Source organism: Neocloeon triangulifer, unplaced genomic scaffold (assembly GCF_031216515.1).
Source record: "Neocloeon triangulifer isolate White Clay Creek 2 clone unplaced genomic scaffold, ASM3121651v1 ptg000003l, whole genome shotgun sequence".
In the NCBI taxonomy this organism is placed as follows: Eukaryota; Metazoa; Arthropoda; class Insecta; order Ephemeroptera; family Baetidae; genus Neocloeon; species Neocloeon triangulifer.
In genome coordinates, this window is record NW_026775546.1 from 4,183,139 (window position 1) to 4,208,772 (window position 25,634).

General features: G+C 36.1%; 1 protein-coding gene and 1 long non-coding RNA gene across 3 annotated transcripts in view; one reads left to right on the forward strand and one right to left on the reverse strand.

Moving 5' to 3' along the window:
* LOC132193240 (ras-GEF domain-containing family member 1B-like) lies at positions 1-24,674 on the reverse strand. Of its 2 annotated transcripts, none has more exons than XM_059613783.1 (10): positions 24,542-24,674; positions 24,324-24,419; positions 23,190-23,279; positions 20,976-21,149; positions 16,738-16,998; positions 6,604-6,840; positions 3,007-3,150; positions 1,081-1,265; positions 275-426; positions 1-180 (listed from the first exon to the last, which is right to left on the reverse strand). In XM_059613783.1, the coding sequence occupies exons 1-10, from the start codon at positions 24,617-24,619 to the stop codon at positions 137-139; spliced, it is 1,461 nt and encodes a 486-aa protein (XP_059469766.1). In that variant the 5' UTR covers positions 24,620-24,674; the 3' UTR covers positions 1-136. The 2 variants fall into 2 exon arrangements, with proteins under 2 accessions (XP_059469766.1, XP_059469765.1); XM_059613782.1 differs by having other exon boundaries at positions 24,324-24,422; positions 24,542-24,661.
* LOC132193245 (uncharacterized) overlaps positions 1-25,634 on the forward strand; it is an 84,042-nt gene that overhangs the window by 50,345 nt on the left and 8,063 nt on the right. The window contains exon 3 of the long non-coding RNA XR_009441420.1: positions 1,090-1,280. This is a non-coding gene — a long non-coding RNA (uncharacterized LOC132193245). The remainder of the gene's footprint in view (positions 1-1,089; positions 1,281-25,634) is intronic.

A 25,634-nucleotide genomic window follows, 5' to 3' on the forward strand; every position in this document is an offset into this window, starting at 1 on the left:
TGTTAAATTTATTAATTCGTGGTTAAAACAATTCTCATCTTCTGTCTCCCGTATGTTCACACCGCTTGTCCTAAACGCTAAAATTCACACACTCTCAAGGGTTCAGGCACATAATTATTTTGGTTTCCAGGGTCGATCACTTTGCTCCTTTTTCCAGCGCCGAGGAAACTTCTTCCAGACCTGCACACAGGCAAATAAAACAAGAATATTTAAATTTGTGTTTGGGCTAGGGAGGGACAATGTAATATTTGTTGTTAGATGAGATTGTTATTACCTTTGGGACTGAGCACGGGCGAGGTCTGCAAAAGCAGAGACAAGCCTTGGTCCTTCTCAAATGGGCACTTGGCCCGCGTCCACACCATCAATTCGCTCATCTTCTCGGCTAGCTCGGTGAATTTGTCAAAGTTCACCTGGCCATTTGGCAGCCTAAACAAAATTTTAATAAAATAAATTAATGCATTTTTTTCGTTACCAAATTTTTCATCTTAATTTAAATTGTAATATTCTGAAAATTTTTAGTTTAAATTTCAAATTGTTTGCACTACATTTTCACAATGGAACTTAGCTTCATGCGGTGAACATAAAAAGACAAACTGGGCAAAATACAAAATGAAATAATCAGAAATCTGAAAAATTAACCAAAAGATACGCGCTTGAAAAACTGGATAATTTCACTTTCAACGTCATCGAATGAATTTGAACAAATATAAACTCCTGTAATCTGATATTTTTACTGTAAGGAAAAATTAAAATGCCTGAATTTCATAGAAATATTCAGATAATTAAATTTTAAATTTTTAGTCACTAAACATTTGTAAATAATAAATGAATACTTTTTTCTGTTTAATTAAAATTTTGTAATTTCCTTGCAATTTAAATTTTACATCCTTCCATGAGGCTATTCAATGATCGCCATAAAGAACTTGAAAATTAATTTAAAATCCCCTCTAGGTGCACGTGACTGTAATGTCGTTCGCATTATCTCCCCCTCTCAGCCATCCCTACATTGGGCGTATGTTCTCCCTTCATTTTAACGCCCACGCTTTTTGTCGTTGCGCTCAATTTCACGGTTGAACTCACCTTTCACAGCAACTACGATTGAGGGCGAACAGCTCCCTGAGGATGATGCTGAAACAGGGCACAACCACCGTCTGTCGCTCCTTCTTCGCCTTGGCGGCTGCGGCGGCCATCGTCGTCTTGTAGAACTCGTCGTCCTTCGACAACCGACGCAGATCGTCCAGCTCCACCGACTGCCCTTCCGACAGCTGCCCAACAAAAAGGTCAGAAAGAAATATTTATTTTTTTTATCCAATTTTTACTTTTTGAAATTATTTTTTAAGCTGATTTAAAGAAGAGCCAAATATTCCAAAACTTTTTGGGTTTTATATAAATAGAACTGATTTAAATAATGATTTTTTTTTAAAGTAATTATATTAAAATAAATGTAAAGCAATTTTTTTCCCCTAAAACAACGTTTTTTTTTAATGGATTTATGATTTTTTTTTCTAAAAGTTTTTCATGAAACTTATCAGTCATTTGGTTAAAGAGACTTTTAAATGAAAAAAAAAAAATAATAATAATAAAAATCTTTCATTAAAGAGAAGTTTGCAGTAAAAAATAAAGAAGCCGAGATTAAATGAGCCTCTTTAAAACGTTTTGATTCCCTGCGGAGTCGTAATGGCCAATTGTGCGCTTTTTCTTGCTTCTCACTACAGGAAAGGCAAGACTAGGCTTTTGGCACAAAGAACGGAGGCGAACGCCAATCACGTCGGCAATCGATTGGGCACCGCTTTGGGTTTAGACGTGCAAAGCCAGGGCGAGACACGTCATCAAAAATTCAGTCCTTTGTGTGCGCGCCCGTCACAATTTCGTCTTTGACCCTGCTGATGGAGCGAGAGAGAGAGTCAAACTTTTGTGACATCGCCCAGCAAACAACACGCTCCGTTCGTCTGCAAATATTTGCTGGCCAAAGTCCGTCGGACTCGAAGTCGTCCGCATGCTGATCCCGTGCAAATTCCACATGAGAAAAGGAACAAATATATTATATTCCTTTTCCTCTAGTTGCAATACTAGCAACTGAACACTGACAAATAAGGCACGGCATATAAGCAATATGAGAAATATATTATGTGATTTTTTTTGTTTCATTAGAATTTTTTAATCTTTTGTAGACATTTTGTATTCATGATTGATATTTTAATTATATTTAACTGTGATCGTTCAATCTTGCTTGCATTCTAATGAGTAAATCACTTAAAATCAACAAAAGCCTCTAAATTTATTTTTTACATCAATTTTAAAGAAATATCAAATTCGATTAAAAATTAAAAATTTAAACCGTGTTTTGCCATCTAAAAGTATGGTTGAAAATGTTAATAATAAAAATACGATTTTCAAATTTGAAGTTGAAAAAGTGAAAAGATATATGACATCTGATCTTACAAGGCGACCTGCCTGTTACTTTTATGACAAAGGGGGATGAGGAATTTACGAATACAAATATTATGTTGAGAATATTTAAACCAAAATTTAAGAAGTTCACACAACAAATACGAGATTTTTATTACCGCAGGTCGTCTTTTGGAATCAATTATCGTGCAATTTTGTCAACAAAATGTTTTTTTTTTTTTTTTTTGTTAATTTTGATTTTTAAAACTTAAATAACTTATTTTCTTATGAATAACAAAATTAATTAAAAAACTTAAATTTTAAATAATTTGAAACGCCAAAAAATTTCCAGTCAGGTTAGAATCTTATTTTTATGTTGAGAGTAAAAGTTTCATTCCTCTCTCGCCCTTTTTCCTTCCTAGTATTCAATTTCACTCTCCAGAAGAGCTCTCAAGGAGGGAAGATATAGAATAGCTTTTCGACAGTTTATTTTAACATGCACAAAAGAAGAAAATGTACATCCCTCGACGGGACTTTTCTCCCATGAATAATGCAGCCATCTGCTCGGCATGACCTGTTTGACCTTTTGCCCACGCTTAAAAAGGAAAACAAACTCACCGCGTCGGTCAGAGTGGGCTGGGCGATGGCTTCGAAGGCGGCCACGACGGCCATCGCCGAGTTGAGATTGCCGATGTGGACGCTCTCGTGGGCGACGCGCGTCCAAAACTCGATTTCCTTGCTGCGGTCGGCGGCCTCCGAGTGCTGAAACAGCCGAGTGAAAATAAATTCAATTTCCTGCTGCCGGCGCGGCCTCGCATATATACACTTGAAAGACAATTTGCATTTAGAGATAGGGCGGAGAGAGATTTTTTCTTGCCCTCCGCAGCTCGTCAAGCAAAAAGACCGCTCTTAAAGAAGGAAGATTCTCGGGGCGAAAATCGGCTCCGCCGTTATCTTCATCTCCTTCCGTGTCGAGATGGCATCAGTGAGGAACATTTTTTGATTCGATCATGCAAATGTGCGGTCGGGCAGAATCATTAAAATGTATTGTACAGCGGCGTCTATGCCATTGTTCTTCCGCAGAATTGCCTGGAGGCACGTTTTCCCGGCTAATTTGAATTCATTGGCCTAAATTCAACATTGCTTTTTACCAAACGTCGTTATTTTACAAGAAGATTACAAAGCTTAACAAATTTTTTGTTCAATCGGTACGTTTTTTAGCCACTTTAATAAATATTTAATGTATCAAGGAGCAGGTTTTGAATTAAAAAGAATAATGATAGAAAATAAAAGCAAATTATTTCATCCTTATAGATTTTCTTTAAAGATTTTGGTGAGGCGCGCAGATTTGTTTACATTAAAAGTTGACGCAAAGTTTTATAATACTTCAAACATTTTGTTTAATTTATTTACCATAAAGTACCATAGAGATGCTTTCTGTATTTGCTATAAAAATGAAATTATAATATTTTTTTTTTAAATATTCCAGTTTCTTTTAATTTAATTATCAGATTGAAATATTTTATAGTCTGAGCAGCTCAATATTTCAATTTGTATGCGAAAAAAGTTTTTCTTATTATATTCGTCATAAGTTTTCTGTCACATTTTCATGTTTTTTTTCTAGTCATTGTATGGGAAGATCATAAGAAGTAATAATTCCCTCACATTATGTCTTTACCTCCTTCTGGAGGAAGGAAAGATTTACGGGTATTCCCACGAACGCTGGCAGCAATTTTCCGGCTTTGTTTTTTTGAGGCGAGAACGAGCTTCTCACCCCAATTTATGCAAAAACTTCTCGCACGGCTGAATGGGCTGCGCGAGAAAAAAAGGAAGACGCGTTCCTTTGTGCCCGCGAGCCAACTATGGTGCATGTATGTGTAATACAAGCAACAGACGCGCATTAAATTTCGCCCAAAGTCTCTGGCACGCTTTTATTCATTCTTTCTCTTTCGTTCCACTGCCCCATTCAGCCCTTTCGCTGCTTCTTTGCCTTTTGTGCTGATTACTATTATTGCGGCGCGCACTACATTGTCTGTTTATGTGGAGAAGAAAGTGTGCACGACGTCTTTGCTTACTTTGAACATGAAAGTGCGCCGCCGCCACTTTTCATGTCCCTCTTCTCTATTCTCTCTGTGTGCGTTAATAATTAAAAAGTGCTGGGTAATTTATGTGCCCGCCAAGCTCAGCCCGCGTTTCTTAATTTCCGTCTTCCTCGAAGCACATTAATTAAACCGAGACCTATATATTCGCACGTGTTGTGAAGCTTGTCTTTGGGCTTGTTTTTCTTTTACACTGGATGAGATAGATGTTTTCATTTAATTCTCATTAGTGAGGAAATGAAACTCTCATCTCGCTTGAAAGCAAGAAGAAAAAACTGACTTTGTTTTTGCTCAAGGCAGGAAGATGAGTTTTCAAAATTTTACGGCACTTCCTGACTGTTTTAGACAAATAATCAAAAGTGAAACAAGGAGAGGTGCAAGATAAACCTGTATTTTGGGTCAAAGGTTGACTTAAACATCATCATTTTACCAGCTGAAGTATTTTGCAGATTTTAAAATTTGATTTTCAACAGGCAAAGAATTGTAAATTATTGAAATTATTTTCCTACATCAATCGCATTTTATTTCTGTAAAAAAATTTAAGTCTAACTAAATTTTTTGAGTTTATGTCTTTAAATATATGGCAAATTTTCTTAATTAGGTCTTGCGACGAAAAAAACCTTGCAAATAGCTCTTGTAACTATTCTTCCAAAAAATGTTTAATTGAAAACAAAGAGAGATTAAGAATTCCTTTTTTGTTGTTTTAATTATTAAATATAATAATTTAATACGACCGTCCTCTTTAAAAGTTCTGCTCACAACAAAAAGTTTATAATTTTTCGGTCTGCAAGATCCATCTTTTTTAACTCTGAAAAGTCTTCAGGTTAATTATAACTTATTGAATACAAATTATAGAAAAAAATTGGTTGAAATTTTCAACATGATTAAAAGTTCCAACTTGAAGATTCCTCTTAAACCAAACTAATTAACAACAAATTTATAGAGGCGCTTTATTATTCTGGCGCTCCTCACTTCCACTCTAGCTTTTGCTGACAATAATATTAACGCTGCCAGCCAAAGGGAAAGAAAGTTCAAGCGCAGAGGCGCAAAATTGGCAAATTATAATGAGAGCCGGCCGGCAATAAAAACGGCAGGCATGTTTTGCGAGGCCGCTTTTGAATAATTGATCACGTCAACGCCAAACAACGCTGTTCGACGCTCACTGACCGTCAAAAACAAACTTTCACCTGGAAATTTTATGAAAATAATGAGGCTCGCAGCATGACTAAAGTTTGGCCGGCGAGTATTTATAATTACAGCTCCTAATGACCCCGCCAACGCCACGTCGAGGAAAAAAGAATGATGCAAAAAAATTATATTTTTAGTGAGATTAAAAAATATCGTAATAAATAAAATATATTGTTGAATTTTAAACTGTAAAAATTAAAAGCTTTTCATTAGGAAAAAGTGCATTTCCCAGGAATTCCAATCAAAATTATTCCTGAAAACCTGTGAATTTCGCTTGGCCGGCGTTAATGTATTTGCGGTTTTCTGTTTACTGTAGCTAACCACTGTTTTATTTCAACAGGCCAAATTAAATCAAGTTTTGAACCAATGAATTGATGAATATTGTGCGGTAATTACCATTGAATAAATATTTTATAATTTAAAACTTCCCAGAATATTCCCGGAATATCCCAAAATTAGATAATGAATAAAAGTAATCTTTCCAAATTGATATCCCTTATATTGAAACTAAATAAGGAAAAACGAGGCCGAATCAAATAAATCTAGATATTAATGGTTGTTTTGTTGAAACATTCAAATTCTATTGCATTTTAATATTTTAGAATAATGTTTTTTCCAGTATAAAATTTTTGTATTGACTTAGAAGATTAAATTTTAATAATAATAGCCTAAAGTTATTTGTGTTATGGCAAAAAAGTTTTGTTTTTATTCTAATTTAATCTATTTTAAAATTGAGCAAAATTGCATGATTAAATTTTTTGTCTTAAATTCTCAATAAAAAAAGGAATATAAACCATCCGTGGTTTGATTTCCACAAATAATATGGCATAGATTTGCTTTCTAGGTCAAATTTTATCTCTGGAATATATTCTGGTGGTGAAATATTAAACATTCATAATTTTTATATCTATGCAAAAAATTTGCTTACCTTCAAAACGTGGGTGGCGACAAGGGCGGCGAGTCGGTCGAACCAGTCTGCGTAATTCTCCAAATTGGTGCTGGTGCGTTTTGCGTCTCTGAAAGGTGCCTGGGCGAGGTGCGGCGCCTCCCTGGCGAAGGTCTGCACGAACTCCTCAGGGCCGACGAAGGAGAGACGTTCGAGTTCAAGGGCGGCGAGGGCGCGCGCCATCCGCACGGGGCCTCCGCTCGACGCCTCGAAGTCTGGCTGCGAAGCAGATTGAGATTGATGCCGGCATTTAATTTAGCGCAAACAACGCGTGCAGCCCCGTCTTTTCCTCGTCATTTTCCATTAAACGGCTGACGCAGGCACAAAATGCGCCAAAAGCAAAAGAGAGAGAGAGAGAGGCAGACGCCAGGGCCACTTAATTTTAAAACTAAAAGGCGGAGTGCACCTGCCTGCTGTGAGGCAAAGTGGAATTTTTTTTTCACATCGTTTTCAGCTTTTGTGCGCGCAAAATCCTGTTTGCTAGATTTCTTCATTAAAGCTGGAGAAAAAGAGCAATTTGGAGCAATGTCTCTTTGCCGTTGTGACAAAGGCGACTCTCAGTCTGCCTTCATCCCGGATTTTGTCTCGAGTTTATCAGGGAAATCAGCTTAGTTTTGACTGACGGCTCTCCAGAATGGAAATTTCTCGCTAACTGGCAAAAAACGGCAGGCTTTGGGAAAAAATGCAAAAGGCTCTGGCAAGCAAGATTTATGGCTGAAGGGCCTAGCAGTGCTGGTTCTTGCGATTAGATTTTTTGCTTTATGTTCTGAAACGTTATCAAACGTTTTATCTTTGAATAAAAAAAATTTGCAGGTCAAAATAAAATGAAATCCGCTTAATCCGTTTATTTAATTGAAATATTTTGATCTTTCAAACTTTTCTTGGTTTAGTGAATTTTCAATTATTTGATCCATAAAATGAAATGATGACACCGATCTATCTTCACTGAGAGTTCTTACGATATTTTTTGATAGAATTAACATTTTTTTAACTTAAATTAATTTCTCAATGTAATTTCTTTTTAAACATATCAAAAATAAATCATAAAATGCCAAGGAAAATTTGAAAAATTGAAGTTTTTCCTGGAAGAAAACCTCAGAAAGTCCAATGATACATAAAAAAAAATGTGAAATATGTCTCTGATTTTTGAGTAAAAATTGTATTTTAAATCGACCCCATTTTTTTCTTATGAATTTTATTTTTCTTATGATTTTAAACATAGGAAAGATTTGATAAATGAAAAAAAATTAAGCATAGCTTTCAGCAATTCAGAAACCAATTTTCAGAGCTCTGTATTAACAAATTGATCATCCGCGAGGCGCTAGGAAAATGATCACGGAATACACACGGCTGCAGAAAAGTTTTAAAAGAGCCCCGAGAGGCTTCCCGGGCGCAAAGCACAGCGATCCAAACTTTTTTAATTCGAGATTTAGCCTTGCTAGCGTAATATGGCATACCTGCGCGAATGAAATCGCGCGTTAAATTTGCTCGCGTTTAGATTGGCTCTAAAATAAGTTTGCGTACCAATTCGCCGGTGAGTAATATTAAAAAAACAAGAAGCCCAAGGCGAAGTTGGCGGCGCGGAAACCTTTTGACGGCGCTTATGATTTAATTAAACGAATGATATAATTAACTTTCTGCATGTCTGGGCGCACAAGTTTTTTCAAAAGCTGCCGGTGAGTATAAATATAAATTTACTCGCGGAAAAATATGCTGCTTTCAATAATTTTAGCACAGGTTTTGAAATGTCAAGACGGATCGAAACAATAAAAACCTTATTTATGAAACTCGTATTAACTTGACTTTTTGACGGGAAAAAATAATGTTGAATTGAATTTAACCTAGGTAACTCCCGGCAACTCCAATGATATAATTTCACAATAAATGAATTGAAAAAGTATAAAAAACTGCTTCCATATCTCACATACGAGCGAACAAACGATTCAATTTGAAAATTAATTTGGACTTGCTCTTATTCAATTTAGAATTTCTAAGAGATATTTATTAAAAGGTGACTAGTTTCATGTTTGTGGTTGGTTGTTGTCAACAAAAATTGAAGAGCGGAGGTCCGTTATGTGAGCTAAAAATTAAAATCAAGCTAAGAAGTTCAATGCAACTCTAATTTGAATTTACTTCAATTTTGAAGACACTTCTTTTGCCTTTTTTATAAATCTCCATATTAATGATATTGCAACTAAATTTGAAAATTATCTGATTATTTTAGGAAAGTAAAGCTCAATAATAAGTAAATATATGAAAAAATATAAAAAAGGGATAAAGAACAAATAAGATGGATTATTTTTATTTCAGACTGATTTTCGTTATTTTTTTTATCCTTGTGAATAATTTTTTATTGATAATTTGCAATAATTTGTATCAAAATTGATTAAATTTTTTTCTATTTCCTGTTTAAAATATCAACTTTTGATGATTTACAAGTTTTTTTTTCTTTCCGCAGCTGCAAAATTCAAAACGAGGCCTATTTCATGCTTAATTCTGCGGCCTGCTCAAAGGGTTTCTCGCGGTTTTTTTTATTCACCGGCAATAAAGTGAAAAGGTGCCACAATAAATCTAACAGGAAAGCTTTTCTCGTTGTGCTTTTGCGGGCAAAAGAATTCCAATTAATTGAATTACGCGGTGCTGCACACATATGGAATGCAAAAGGTGCGAAAATTAAATTTGAACGGGAAAATCGTGCGCGCACACCGAGCGCGTTAAAGAAGAATAATGAATTTTCAAAGGCTTTGTGCAGAGCGACGGCGGCGGTGGCCAACAAAAGCAGAGCGAAAGTAGCTGCATGCCTCTCTCTCCGCCACCCACCCACCCACCCTGCCATTCCACCCCAACACACTTTGCAGCAGCAGGTAGGGCAAAAATGGGCCACACCGCTCGGCGGGTGTAATAATTCCGGCGGCGGCAAGGCATGAAAAACAATTTGCACTGCTTTCAGCTCCATTATATGGCACAGGCAGGGCTTTTAGGCCACCCCCTTCAAGGAAATTGTCGCTGCGCCGCCTTTTTGCAGAATTGTGTATTTATTAAATTTGCCTTTTTTTGTTGACGCTCCCGGAGGGAAAATTCTTTCTTTATATTGACGAGACGAGAAACGATTTCTAGTGTTTGCGCAAGTTATGCAAAATCTCCGAGACGGAATCAATTTCGACTTGAAAGGTGCGCCAACATCTGGAGTGAGTTTGCAAGTTATCGGAAAGTTTTCGCCAACGTTGCTCTTGGAGTTAAATGTTAAAGATCAAATAAAAGTCTTAAAGTTGCCGCATTTCTTATCTGTTGTAGGACCTGTGACGTTTTTTGGGCCTTTTAATGGCAGATATTTTTCCTATTTTTTTATCGGCGATTTCCTAAGCTGTATTTAAACTGCGGGGATTAAGTCATTAAGTATTTTTGCTGAATTGGGCCATTATTTATAGATTTATTTTATTGGCTTAATTCATCAAAACTAGACATTGGTTTGAATTTCACAGTTTTTTTTATATATTACTGTGATGAAATTAATTTTTCAATAATGACCAAATCGTTATTCTCAAATTTTCTGTACAAGATACAAAATTGCTGGCAAATTTTTTAAGTTCTTTTAAAGCTTTAATTTGAATAATATTAATTTAAATTTCAAGAATTTAACTTGAAAAAAGGTAAAGCAAACAAGTGTTGAATTTATATTTTATACTATTTGAAATTCCAATAAAATCTCTCACATTATTTTCTGAAACTTAAAGAAAATACTGTGCGCAACGTTTTTAGTTATTCGTCACTCAATACTTTGACGTATCTTGTTGGTTCTGCCAATTAAAAGTGCTGAAAAGAACTTCAATGACAAACTTGCTTTCCCGTTAGCAAACAATTAGTAGCCCAGAAAACGAATCTAATGAGCAAATTCCTTTTCCTTCTCCTTCATTTTTTACCACCCCAGCTAGAAGAAAGAAAATAATACACTGTCTGCAATTTTTGTACAAAGCAAACAAGCGCGCGTGTTTATCTAGAGAGACAAAATCAGAGACTGGTAGAAAAAAAAGCAATCTCCGAGATGCCCTTCGCTTGCCACATTGCCTCTCTTTGTTTCTCGTTAGCGCGTTGATAACCCAATTAAGGCGAAATCAAACTGTCATCCAGCAAGCACAGTCTTCCGCCGTCTAATTACAAAACAAAACACTCTTAATGAGGTCTGTTAATTACAAAAAACAAATCTAATTTCTCGCCGAGGTGGCGATTTGAATTGCTAAAGAGAAAAAGGGCAGACGGGCGGCAAAATGGAACTGCGGAAAAACCTTGTCCGTCCACAGCGGGAAAATAAAAAGCACCGTGGAAATACTTTCGTGTGGTGAATAAAAAATATGCAAACGCTTGTCGAGTTTGTTGTTTGAAATAATAAAAAAAATAAGCAGCGCATTAATATTTAGCACGCTCATTCCAACTTTTGTCAGCACAACTACCAAATGGGGTTTTGTGAACCCACGCCCAAATGCATCCGTATGGGGAAAAAATTGTAAAAAATTCTCTTGTTGAAAGCTTTTTACAGAAATAGAGAATATATTTCAATGTATTTTCTGTTGTTTTATGTTTGACCAGTTTTTAGTGAACACCACTCTATAAATAAATTGTAGTAATGGTGAGTTGTGTTTATAGTGAGATAAAGAAACACCAAATTTTTGAAAAATTGTTACATTATTATGACTCAAGGGGACTAAAACACATTACTGTATGTGAAAAATCAATTTTGAAACGAATTTCATCAGTGTTTATCAAAATTTCCATATCTTGATTATTCTTTCCCGAATCTGCAAATTAATTATTGTTTTTTCTTTTAATTTCTAAACCAATGAGAACGATTAAAGTAAAAAGTTTGATTTGCTCAATTTATTCATCAAAAATATTTAGTCAGAAAAAAGGCAATAATTTTTTTTAATTTGATATTTCTAATTAGGTTGATTTATTTTGGATTGAGCATTGAGTTTTCACATCAACCAGCCAATTAAGGTTTTTAATTTGGTTCAATTATTCCCTTTTGAATAACCAAATTTTACAAAACAATAAATAATAATAATTTTTAATTCAATTTTAATATAATTAGCTTAATAGTTTTCATTACAATCGACATACGTTTTTGCGGATCATTTACTCTTGGAAAACATTTAAGATATTCTAATTAACTCCATAAATTTGTGTTCAACATATCCTTTTTCTAAGCACCGTTGGAATTTTCTCTCACAGATTACAGATCCATCAGTATCTGTCGGATATAGAATGTTCTGGAAGTTGTAAGACGAAGAAATATTATGTTCATGTAATTGAAAAAGTATCTCAGTTAAAAATATGAAATATCTTGCTGACAGCAACAACAAATTGAATCAATCTGCTTGCAAATTGATAAAAGTTTGCAATTTTCTACGCTAACTGCAGAACACAGCAAAACACTCACTCCGACCCCCATATCAATCAGAACGTCGGGGTTCGTTATACAGAGTCGCCGTCGTAAAATGAAAAGGACGGAACGGAAGGATTATCACCGGGCTATAAAACTCGCGAGAGCAGAGGAAGGAAAATTTAGAGTCGTGGCATAATAAAAAGTAGAGACGAAATAACAACAACTCGACGAAGCAATAAAGCGACATCGGACGAAAGAAAGAAGAAGAGTAAACAAATAATATTGGAAGGCAAACAAATATTATATCCATCTGCAGGCAAAGTTTGCGCAAACCCGCCGATGCACCGGTTTGCGAATCGGATAACACTCGGAGCCCTGCCTGTTCTCGGCTGCATGCTATCGATTTTGCATTTTCAGGTGCTCGCCTGCACTAACGCTTGCTTTGCTTTTCGCGCGTGCCGCTGCTTATCCATCCGCCCACCGACGACGGGGGGAAAATCTGGAGGAGAAGGCTCGATCTTTTCGAAAGCCGAGATTTTCCTGACAGCTGCTCGAGTGCGAATAACTGGAATCGTGCAGCGATATAGGATTTTCTTGTCTCGGGCTTTGATTGCTGCCGCCGCAACTCAAGATCACTCTACGGAGTTTGCAATAAAAAATAAACCAGGAAAGGGATTTTTTCAATCCTATTTTTAGCTCAAAAGAATTTGTGGCGCGTGCAAAATTGTGCCGCGACGAGTGTCGAATAAAAGCTTTCTGGGAAAAGTGTGCGTGTGTTTAATGAATTATAAACTCTGATTTCGAGAAGTTCTTTCGGCTGCATAATTTAATATCCACTGATGAGGAAATCGAAACCGAATGTCGGCAAAATTCAAGAGTTCGGAGGTATTTCAAAGGCAAGTTCTCGCTAATGATTTCAACCTTCCTTTTGGAGTTTATATAGAGATCTGGAATAGACCGCTTTGGGGACTGGACTTAATGATGACTTTTGACATTTGAATCGTGATATTACCAAGCTGATGGCAAAAGTGATTATGCTAATATTAGTAGCAGTAATTGAGCGCTTAATTAATTAGTAACGTTGTTTGCCATCAAAGGAAACCGCGTCAAAATCAAATTAAAGTGGATTTCCTCATCAAAAATTTGTGTCTCCTTTAATCCTAAACTATGGGAATTTTAATTTTTGTCAACATGATTGCAGCTGAGGAAATATTTCATTGAATCGAATTTATTTTATTATCCATTCTTCTCGGTTGATTAAAAAAAACTATTATAGTTAGACTTTTACGTTCTTTTGCAGAAAAATTATTGTTAAAATTTTAAATTCTTAAAAAAATCGTTTTGTAAATATTTTTCACAAATGAAATTCTTTTGCAATACGCATTTTTTTCATTTACAGAGATGGAAAATTATTTCCCCTCTAAAAGCAGTTACTTAACCCAACGTTTTTCTCTTTCCACTCTTTTCCAAGTGCTTTCCAAGTTTTCAGCAACGCAAATGGAAGACATACAACCCCTATTTGCTCTCTAAACAGCGAAACCAGCCCTTAACTTGGAGCCTGTAAAAATAGTAACGGTTTGCTCACCCGGTTTTATTTCCCATCTCGTTTTATCTGGAGGAGTGAGCAAAGGTCTCGGCCTCTCCTTTGTCTTGCAGTTTGTTTCGCCACGACGGATTAATTTATTTGCTTTATCCAAGCATGGGGCGTTTCTCTCTTTACTCTCCATTTTGTGTCGAAAGGAAACGGCTCCCTCGAGTGTCCCTACACAGCAGTACCGGGAGCAACAACAATAATTTTTCCAACTCACCGACAAAGCAAATTGCCAATCTGACGGTCGGGTTGGTTTTATCTGGCCGAGAGTGATGAAATCGCTACCGTATGCCTAACAAACAAACAAACACAGCTGCTGATTGGAAATGACGTATCCGAAATGAATCCAATCCGTGGCAAATTTAATCATATCATCGCGCTGCGCCGGAGATAAATCACAATATTGCAATTATATGACTCGGGATTGTTTTTCATGTTTTCCTCGGTGGAAAAGTGTGTCGTCAGCGAGCTGCAAATAATGGCCTTTTGCTTTAGTTTTTTTTTCTGTAATAATAAAAGAGAGACATTAATAGACCCTTTGCGTTGCAAAATAAACCTTGAGTTGGAGGTTATATTGCATAGCAGCGTGTGTGATGAGGAAATTCATCATAAAAGGAATAAACCTTGCGAGCGTATGAAAATAAATTTCAATTTGTATTTATTTATCTTGCAGTGCAGCAGATAGTGGCAAAACAAATAAATTTTTAAACTGGAAGGGGGCTGTTTTTTTTTAGCAAGACACAAGACAGCTTTGTTACTCGATGGATTGCACCATCAATTATGTTAATTGTTGTTCTTCAAAGAGCTTTGTCCTTCAGAAAGTACTTTATTTGAATAAAAATGTGTTATTTCTTTTTTTTTTCGCCAAAAATCACGCCCTAATTGTGAATTTTATATTTTTGCTTCTTTTCTTAATTTCTCTAAACAAGCAAACAATAATTTTTTGGTCGGTTTTTCATAAAATTGATATATTTTTTATTTGATCCAAAAAGCATAATGGCTCTTAAAGTGTCTTTATTGATATATCTTTAAGCATCATTAGGGGTAATTTAGAAAATCCAGTTTAAGACGGATTTTATTTCCAGCTCAAATTCTGCTTAGATACTGCAGAATGAGAAATTACGTATGTATTTATGCGATTCGCTTTGGCCTAAATGAGAATCCCAGACATAGCGCCTGCAGCGTTCCAAAGTAGTCAACCAGCACAACAGAGATGCTTCGGTGTTGTTTACAATTCTTTTGAGTTGAACGTCGAAACCCTTCCAGCCATTATTTTATCAATAACAAAATGAAGCAATTTACTTCCCTCTTTTACATTTTTACATAAATTTACATCATTGGTTTTGTTTCAAATAAAATATAAATAAAAAGGCATAAGAAAACATGAAAACTTTTGATGCAATGATTCTGACAAATAAATAAATTTAATTAATTTTTTTATTATATCATGTCGTCCATTATTCAAACTTCAAACTATCTTCTTAAATATTTTTAATGCCTTGAACAAAAAATGTAATATCAAGCTGATTTAAAAATAGCAATATTATGAGATAAAAACTATGATTTTAATTTTTATAAACAAAGATTTGAAGAAACAAAAATCAGTGAAATCAAAATGCGTTAGGAACATTTTATATGAAATGATAATTTAATTAAACCAGCGCAGTCAAATTTATATAAAAATGATAACAATATCTAAATTTCCTGGAAAATTCTATATTACATTATTTAAAGAACAAGTCTTTTCCAGGAGAATTAGCCAGAAGAAAATTGCACGTCGCTTTTTATAATTTGCTCTCTGCCTTCTTCATTTCCTCTTTCACAGACACATCTGGTTCATGGTGACAAATTTTAATGGAAGCTTCAGCGGCACACGTTCGTTTTATATAAGAGCGGCTGAAATTTCCATTAACATAAGTAAACAGAAACAGACTCTGCCGCCACTCGTCCGCTCCTCTTTTTTTTTTATTCAATTAGCAAACAGAGAGCGACCGACGTGCCTGTCGTTGTTTCCCGGGCAAAAAGTGGCTTGGCGCTCTTTTCCTCTCGCCTGGCCTCTCTCTTGCTCGGTGTACATAAACTTTGCGAAAAGCAAGTTGTCAAAGAGCAGGCAAAAAGCAGCTGCGCCGAAATAGAGAAAAAGGGGGAAGGAGTGCGAGGGTGTAAACCACACAAAAAGCGTGCGCCGTTTTTCTTCCAACGGCACTTCCAGCAGAAGAGGTCAATTGTTTTTGATGGACAATGCAAAACAATGAAGTTTCCGGAAATTTCAACTGTCAACTTTTGTCATTAAAGTATTAACAAAGCTCATTAAACGGCCTGGATATAATCTAATCTTTCTACTTTGAAACTCTGTGTTTAATAATAAAGCTTTCAGATTGAATTTAAGAAGAGGGGGCTTTATATCCTCACAAGTTTGAGTGAAATCTTAACTTTTCAGTTTTTTTTGTCTTAACAATTCAGTTTTTACGTCCCATCAATTTCTTTTTCTTTTAATATGAAATTTGTGAAATAATTTAGACAAATTAACAAGAATAATAATGATTTTTTTAATTTCATATTTGATTTAAGATTTCATTAACTCGCAATCAGCTGCTTAAAAAATTCTTTGACTTATTTCTACGCTTTACTTTTCAATCATAAAATTGAAGTTCTTAAGAAATTGTTTGCCAGAGATGAAGTCGTTTCTCTACATATTAACTTTCTCTTTTCAAATTTTGTTGCACAAACTTGATATTCTAATTGAAACAAAAATAAATCAGAAAAAGAATTGCCTCATGGTGGATGTTGTTCTATAAAAAACATAATTGCAACTAAAATACTAATAATCCTGCACCATTGGTTATTTTAATTGAATTTCAAAAATTTAATTTACCCATTATTAAATTATATTTTTCTCAGAATAAAATTTATATTAAAATTAACGACACAAATGTATCAAAAAGTGTGATAAAGAAATTTAATTGCAACTAATTTATTCAAATCTCTTACACTCTCGGAACATTTTTCAATTTAATTCCAGTTTCTTAATTTAATTTTTACTAAAATTCAGCAAAACACATGATCCAGAGCCTTTTACCGATTTAAAACTTGAACCACACAAAATTGAAACGATGTAAAAAATAAATTTTAAGTAAAAACTCACCAGTTGCAAGTCTTGCAGCGAGTCGACCTTTGAGGCGGCCGATTTCTGGACAAACTGCTCGTACTGTTCGGCGCTGGTGAGTCTCTCGAGGAGGGTCTGCAGCAGGAGGGACACCTGGACGCGGCGGTGCGGCTCCTGAGTGACGCAGCGTTGCGTCAGCTGACGCACCTGGGCCATGACCCGTTCGTCTCGGAAGTCGTACGGAAAGGCCGCGGTCCACTCGGCCAGCAGTCGCACCCAGTGGCCCGCCGAGGAGCCTTTCTGTTCGCACACAAATTCATATTTTATCACGGCGAATCCTATTTATAAATGTTTGCGGGCGGGCTTTTTGCTATATAATAAAGTTTTATGGGCGCTCGCCGTGTGTATATGGAAAGGAAAAAAAATAACAAACGGCCCTCGAGGCGGCGTCGGAATCACACGAGCTCGCTTGCAGGTGGACCATTTTTCCTGCCACGTCTATAGAATGGGAAAAAGGAGCAGAGCGTGTTTTATTTTCGGGCCTTCGCGAGGCTTGCGGCGAAATATCACCTGGCACTCTGTCTCTCTCTCTCCCTCGGAGAAGAAGAACGCGAAAGACAGATCAATAACTTTGGAGAGTGTAATGCGCATATAAATATCAATGTTTTCTGCAACGCTGAATCTTTCCTGAACCGTTCATTTGCTGACGTTTGTAGCTTTCGAGCTGGAAAATAATGTTACAAGGAAGGTTGCGGATTGTTCAGCTCAACTGGGGTGTACAAGAAAAACCACCGGTTTGTGGTCGCGCGAGTTTCTTGATTAACTCGGCTAAATTCGACCTGATCAATATTATGCTTTTACTCTTGAGAAAGTAGTTGAAAGTTAAAACAAAAACAGATGCCGTTAATTAAATTTAAATTTGATGCCCAAAAATAATAATAATCTGCAAAATAAACATGTTTTTTTATTAAAATTTATTATAAAAAAATTTAAAATATATTCTAAGTGAAAAATAAATTTTCAGGGAAAAATTTAATCTGGAAAAACACCAACACAATTTGATCAAGAATAATATTTTTACATTTTGGAGGAAATTTGAAAACAATAGGTACATGTTGAAATTATAACGTCTTTTCCTCCAAGGGTTCTGCGAAAATTTGTTTTGTGTAAGAGAAAATGAAACCATATTTACTCTCCCTTTTTGTTAAAAACAACAAACTATAGGGAAAGAGAATCTTTTGCCTAAGGAAAACCCCAGTTTTAACCTCATAACAAATTTTTGAAGCTGTTATGATATCATATTTTGTACACTAAATATTTACGTTAATATTTCCACCTCAGCTACCAATTTATATCAGTAACAATATTAGCTTGTAAAATATAGCATGTTCACTGGAAAATATCTCTATTTCCAAGACTCCATTTTTGTTGATTAAAATTTATAATCATATTTGAAACAAGAGACTAAATCTCAGTCATTTAGGAGGATTAATCTCGGGTCTGTGAAATCTGCGATTAATTTCCACTTCCAACTTCATTACACATGTAATTATGATATTCCCGTCCGTCGGCAGGCAAGCAACCGACACGTTCATTAGCAAAAATAATCTCAGCGGTAACCGACCCGTGCTCCGTGCTTACGTCACGTCAAACCGATGTTGTCTCTGTTAGGCAAACACAGCCCTCTCTGTCTCTCCAGCGTTTGTGCGTGCACCGAAACTAAATTTACTTTGAACTCCCGCAGCAAACACGTCGTTTGCCCACAAAAATTCAAAGATCACCAACACACACCTGGGCCCCCAATTTCCTCGTCGCACATTATGCGAGTGTCTCGGGTCGGGAACTTCGCCCCTCTTTTCATGTCGGTTTGCCAGAGAGTTGACTTTGCGGATGTTCTCAGAATCAAAAGGCTCATTTGGGCGCAAGAACAACTCCAACTACAATTGTGCTGGAGAGGTCTCGACATCTGCGCTTAACTTTAGCAAACTTTGAGATTGAGCTTTCAGTCGCTAATTTTGGAAGCTACGGGTTGAGGTCACGCTCTTTCAATTACTGACTCTCTCGTCAGATGCAAAGCTGTTAACAAGTACATTAATTTTGCTAAATGCTCGTTCGTGGAAATGGTTTGGGAGAATATTTTGAATAATTGAATTTACTTCCCTGAAAATTCAGTATTAATTTAATTCTTTCCGCTGTGTTTCTAGACCTTACATTAGCATATGAATTAGTTCTGTCGCTATAGATACTTCAGCACTAACCATAGCTTAATTATTATTATTCTGGACTTTATTTGACAAAACAAATTTTAATCTTAACTTTTCATTAACAGACTAATGGCCGAGAAGAATAATTAATGTATAATAATCTAAGGTATGGAATTAGTAAAAATGTAAAAAAATCTAGTTCTTACAATGATTAATTTAAAAAATAATTATAAAAACAGCTAATAATAATTGTTAGTAAATTTAATTGTCTTTAAAATGGTTGAATATTATTATTTAAAAAAGGTAATAAATTTGAAACAAATTTTAAATATTTGTTAAAAATATTTAAATTTGATTTCAGAAACAAATTTAATATCACTTTAAATGAAGATTGAAATTGTTTATGCTTTTGAGTGAATTGTAGTTTTAGTGAGTGACCTAGATTTGTTGGATTCTACAACAAAACTAACGCTGCGTGAAGCTCTCGGCGAAAGTCTGCAGCTCCAATCTGCTATTAATGAAACATGCATGAGAGCGGAAGAGTGCTCTCCGCGAAATAATATATATATCGATGATTGCGTAGAAAACGCCAACGTGTATTTGCACAGCGTGAGAGGTTTCATCCTCGTTAAACTAAACACAGAGGCGTACAAAGTGGCTTTGATGTCTGTTTGAACGCAGCCGTTGCGAAAGCCGGCACTGCGCTTGTATAATTATGTTAAGCCTTTTCGTCTGTACATACGAAATAATTGCAGCCAATTTGGCCGAAAAGAGACAAGGAAATGTCGGTGATTGATTGCGATGTCAATTTAATTAACTTAAAAGGAGATTTAATTTAAAAAGAATAATATTTGATTCTGAATATTTTTGTTTATTGAGAGCAACTTGCAAACAAGACGTGTTTGTATCGAATGGGACGTTCTATTTCTACTTCCTTTTTATACCCCGCGTAGAAGCGCCAATGTGTGTCTCTGAATGAGCCTATTCTTGTATAGCACGGCCCATTATTCACGCCAGAGAAAAATTGCCACCTGCTCGAGTGAATGCCGGCGGCCGTTGTGCGGACTGGCGTCTTTCCAACGGAGGGGATGATTTGTAATTTTTTTTCTACCATACCACTGAGTTTAATAGTCGCTGACAGGAAAGCTGATTTCAAATTCGAGGAAGCGAGTCTTCCTGCGCAAAGACCCCATTGCTTCCTACTGATGAAAGTTAAAAAAAAACAATATTTTTTTAGAAGTTTCATTTATGCAGTTTTTAAAACTTCAATTTTTGATTAAATGTCTTTTTGAACTGTTAAAAAGACTGAATTAAAAAAATTTCCTGTTCATTAATAAGAAAAATTAAATAAAAACAAAATGTTTTGGAAATTTGTATAGAAAATTCCAATAGCACTAGTGGATAGCTTGGAATTATAACTATTTTCAATCTATATTTTATTGGAACAATTCTTTAAACTTCCTATTGTGCTTATCAAAACAAAATCAAGTATTCCTCAGAAATAAATTTTCAAAATTTTAATGCATTAGTTTTGGAAAATTCTGTAATGAATGGCCAATAAACACTGCATTTAACATTTAAATATGCATTATTATTATATTTAAAATTTCCATTTCCAGTTTTTAAATTTTTCAATTTTGCAGAATTTTGTTTAAAACTTTTTGTTTGCATTGAATTTTTTTTTTAATTTATTTATATTATATTTCATTGAAAGAAAATGTCCTCTATAAATATTTGAAAAGAAAACTTCTTGTCATTTCAAATCTCTCCTGTAGATATAAAAAGCTTGAGCAGAAATATCAATAACTGGGATTTATCTGCATATCATCTGGGAGCTCTTTTCTTCGCCTGGCCCTTGACTCGCGTCTGATAGGCAGACTCATTGTTCTCGACTCAATAACGGTGCAAAGCCTCGGAGGGTAAACGATGGCTCATAAATGTCGCCGGGAGCTCCTTCGAATGGGCTCGAGAGGGAGAGTTTCGGCAAAATTTACGGCTTCCGTGTTGCGCTAATTGAACGGGCCCACCTGGCTGGCTTCAAAATACCGAGAAAATAAATAACACCTTACTTACTTTTGGCTCGCAAAGTCGGGAGATCCGTCTGAGCAGCTCGTGCGGCTGGACGAAAAGGCGCGCCGAGAGGAGGAAGGCGAACAGAAAGGCTCTGTCGGGAAAGTAGTCGTCCTTGGGCACCATTTTGGCCAGAAGCGGGTCAAGAGGGCCGTTCGCCTGCTCGTAAATCGGCGGCTGAAACAAAAACACACTTCAAAATTCGTCAGAAAGAAAGTGGCGCGGCTGAATTCAATGTCGCCGCTTCTTCGCCATTAATTAAAGTGGAAAGTCCATCCATTACTAGAGAGAGATGCCCTTTCGCCTTTTCTCTCTCCCGAGATTAATTTCCCTCCTCCTGTTGGCGGCCGCGCAAAAACCAACTTAATTATCCTTCCATCCACCAAGATTTATATATTTTTTCTCTTCCAAAGAGGCGCGCTAATGATTTACCTAATGAAAAACGCGCGCCGTTTTAATTAATTTCCGAAGCGCCTGCCTGCGGCCGGGATAGGCAGCCGGCTCGACACTTGAGCGCTGCGGGTTGCATTCCTTTGCCCTTCCACCTGCAGGCTCTCTAATTAGCAGTGTCGATTCGCCCCAGGCGAGAAAGAGCAGCTGGACGAATGTGTGTGTGTGTTTGGCGGAAAGTTTTGCGGGGGCACTTGTTTGACACTCGTGTGAATGGAAACACGGCGGTGTAATCTGCTCTTTCGGCCGGCAGAGGATTTTGAGAGTACTTACTTGCGGGGCGCCGGCAGCGTGTGTGTTGGTTTTTGCATGTTTTGTCAGTGCCGCTCTTTCGCTTGCTCACCCACTCAAAGGCTCAAATTTCATTACCAAATTAATTTCCAGCCCGGCAAAAGCAGAGAGAGCGTGCTGGTCCGACCGACCAAATTGAATTATTCGAGTCAAAGAGAGACTTTCCCGTGAATTTAGATTCAATTTTTAGTCAATTTGCGCAGTCTTTTGAAGATTCGCGATTTTTTCCTCGGCTAATGAAATGAGGTGCAGTTATCAGAGCAATGGGCAATTTGGTCCGCCACGGCTCTTCAAAGGAGAACAAAAGGAGTTGAGGGTGCTTTGGGCTTGGAAGTCAAATGAAACTTTAGTAATTCATTTTAATGCAGTTCGTTATACTCTTCATTGAGTGAAAATTTAAGCTAACATTTCAAATAATGTAGGCTTAAAAATTATTTAACCAAGCGTTAAATTGTGTCGCAAGAAGAATAAATACGACATTTAAAAATCGGATGAATAAATACGTATTTTGAAAGGGTTCTTTTATCAATGTTTTTCCTGGGCTCAAAGGATTTTACTCTTGTTAATTACAGAATTGGAACCCAGGGGGATAAAACTTAAACAACGACTCAGCCAATAGTACCTGACAAATCACTGCCATCATTGAAAAGTTTAAACCGAAATAAATTGATCTAAAAAAATTGTAGCTAGATATTTGGAGACAAATGTATCAAAAAAATTTCATCATGAGGATATTTATTTAGATCTTATTTGAAGTTTACATGAAACTGCTTTATTTAGTGTATTTTAAACCAATGATATATTAAATGCAGCATTTTAAAGAGAAAAGTATTCTTAAAATATAATTCTAAATTTTCAAATTATTTTGGCTCGCATTTCACGGAAATTTTACATTACGAATTTCATAGTTCATTGTGGAATAAGCGAAGTAGAAAGTTTGCATTATATCTGAAGTAAATTGTATAAGCCGCAATAATTTAAAGCTTAAAAACGACATGCTTCAGTGATAAAGTGTGAACAATATACCCATTCAAGAACTTAAGACCCTTTAAACCCATCAGACTTAAGAGTTCTTACTTTAATTATTCATTCCATGGCAGCCCGTTAGATTAATGGTTGCATTTTTTTTTTAAATTCCCATGTACAAAGATGTATCACAAAACATGTTCCCCAGTCCTCAATTTCAGCGTTTCCACAAAAAAGTTTCTATATTTGGTTCGATAAATTCCTGATTGCCAAAAACCGAATTTCCCCTTGGCGTCGTTGCGTTTTTTGGCGCCCAAGTGGCAGGGGAGTGCGAATCGGAATTTTAGATTGGCTGGAAGTAATGAAACAGCATAAAACTGTCACATCGGCGTTCGTGTGTTTTGCCAGAAAACCGGCCGGACCGGAGGGCTTTTAAAAGGCAACGCGCTAGGAAACGCACGCATTTTCCCATGATAAATAATTCAACATAATAGCCTCGAGTGGACTCACATTTTGGGTCTCGGCAGACGGCGGCTGTGGCGACGGCGATTTGGAAGAAGGTTGGTTACTCGAGGAGGAGGCAGTTTCGCTCTTTTTTGGCTGAAACAAGACGAAAAAAATTGCAGAATGAGTCAGAGGATTAGTTCCGTAGATGGAAGGTTGCACATTCGGAGCCCTTAAAGATGAAATTTAAGTAAATACTACATTTTCCTGCCCCTACAGCATTTCCATTTGCAATTTTGACGAGCCCGAAAAGTGTGGGAGGATATTTGAAAGCTCCTGACAAATTTGAATTAATTTGCATATGTGTGGGCTTAGATCACCGGAATTATATATTTTTGCTCGTAGATAAAAAAATTGGCTTAAATTATGGTAACAAGAAACCGACTCTATTTAACGCAAAGCAATTTTTTATTTTTGAAAAGCAAACATTTAAATTCTTTATTACTTAATTTTGATCCTTTACACATAAACCGGTATTAAAAAGTGAATTGAGCAAAGAAACAATGATTATTCCTGCTACGAACTGGCTGAATGAAGGGGCTGGTTTAATATTTTTTCAATACCAATTCAAAAATTATTTTTTATTTTTTTAAGTGAATTGAATTAAACAAACTTAAAATGTTTAGTGCATTGAATGTGGTGAAATTTAATTTTAAATTATATTTTCATTGTTCCTTCCTTTTATTAATTACAAAAATAATAGAAATAAAAATATAAATTAATCAAATTTATTCCACGTCTTCCAAAAGATTGCAATACTTGTGAGTTTCCAAATTTTTTCAACTGAAATGTTGCTAATAATTACATAAAATTATCTTTAAACACCTTAACCAGATTTAAAAAAAATTAAATTTAGAATGTTTGCGAAAAAGTTTGCAACATTAAATTATTTTTTCATTCTACTTCAAAACATTGTAGTTTAAAGAAAGGTTTTCAAGACTTTCAGACGCCATAATAAATAAAGGGTGGGGACTTTCGTACAATAAGTCAATAAAGCAATACAAAAAATTAATGATACCTATAGATAAATCTCAACTATTTTAATTAAAATATATTTTCTAGATTACAAATCATCAAACAAGTAAAAAACCTAGAAATAATGAAACTGACAAATTAAATTTTTTCATCAATTCTGCTTACTTTGGATTTTGGTTTGGCAACTGGTGGCCGCTGTTGGGGCGATGGGGGCGGCGTGGAGGCGGCACTAGGTGTCTGCGGCGGAGGCGGCTGCTGCTGCTGTGAAAAATAACGATGCAAATGAGCTCATCCCCTTTAACTTAGGCAGCGCCGGCTGGCATAATATTAAAGGCCGGCGCTAAGACCGGAAGAGGTGCTCGGGAGGGACGTTCAGGACGCACCTGGCGGCTGCGGTGCCTCCGCGGGGGTGCCAGACTGCGCTCGGAGAACCACCTCGTGGCGTAGTAGTACATGGCCATTTACCATGGTCCGGCCGACACCGCTGACTGAACCGACTGACGGAGCCCGACCGAGTGCGCCTTTCTCCGTCAGGCTGCAAGGGTGCCCACGCATGCGTTGCGAGGGCGCGAAAAAAGCAACCACCACCCCCGCCGAAGAAGAGCAGCGGCAGGATGAGTTAGTGACAGCCGCTGATTGTGTCGCATTCTTGAAACTGCTTCGTCTTTTTGCTTCCAGTCTTATCTCGTCTGCCCGAAAGCATTTATAGCAGCGCGCGTCCCATGATTTTTTTCCCTCTTCTTTTCTTATACTTTTTTTCTTGTTCACTCACCCCGTTGAGACGAGCCAAACCGGAAGAAATGCGTCTTCGGCACTCGCTTGATTGGGCCAAATGCTTTTAAAAAGTGCTGCCTTTTGAATTGGTGCGTCGTGTCGGACAAAAGAGACTCCGGAGATGGATCACGTTGCTCCTTTGCGCTCTGATTCCGAATGAGTTCCGTTTGATGTTCGACGCAAATGCGGATTAATTTGACGTTTATTGACTGGTTCGATGTCAATCTAATCTCCTGTGTCACTAATACAAGTCCTTCTCAATCTGCAGAAAAAACTTGGAGCTCTGAATTGGATGCACTTATTTCTTTGTAATTATTAAAATTTTTATAGTTTTTTTTTAAGTAATTTAAAAGTAATTAACTTAATATTGGTTTTTTAAATATTTATAATTTTAATAAACCTTTAACTGATCAATACTACAATATTGAATCAAACTTTTGAAACTTATTTTTTTTTTTAATATTTAAAAAATATTAAATAAGAACGCATCAATGCCATCTATTAATTTTTTTTTTTTAAATAAAATACAAGTTGATGGTTTAATAAAGTGTATTAATAATTTGTCAGCGCGTAGATTATGTTTTAATCACACTAGTGAAAGTCGTTTAAAGATTTTCAAATTGACAATACTAAAGGCGCTGTTCTAAAAACATTTAATTAAAATACTTTTAAATTTCCCATGAGAGTTGTGTATTTACTTTG

Coding starts and splice junctions, on each gene's coding strand:
- LOC132193240 (XM_059613782.1), bottom strand. CDS start 24,619: ATGGCCATGTACTACTACGCCACGAGGTGGTTCTCCGAGCGCAGTCTG. Junction 16,999..20,975: donor CCCGACTTTGCGAGCCAAAA/GTAAGTAAGGTG, acceptor GTGTGCGAACAG/AAAGGCTCCTCGGCGGGCCA. Junction 3,151..6,603: donor TCGCCACCCACGTTTTGAAG/GTAAGCAAATTT, acceptor CGGCTGTTTCAG/CACTCGGAGGCCGCCGACCG.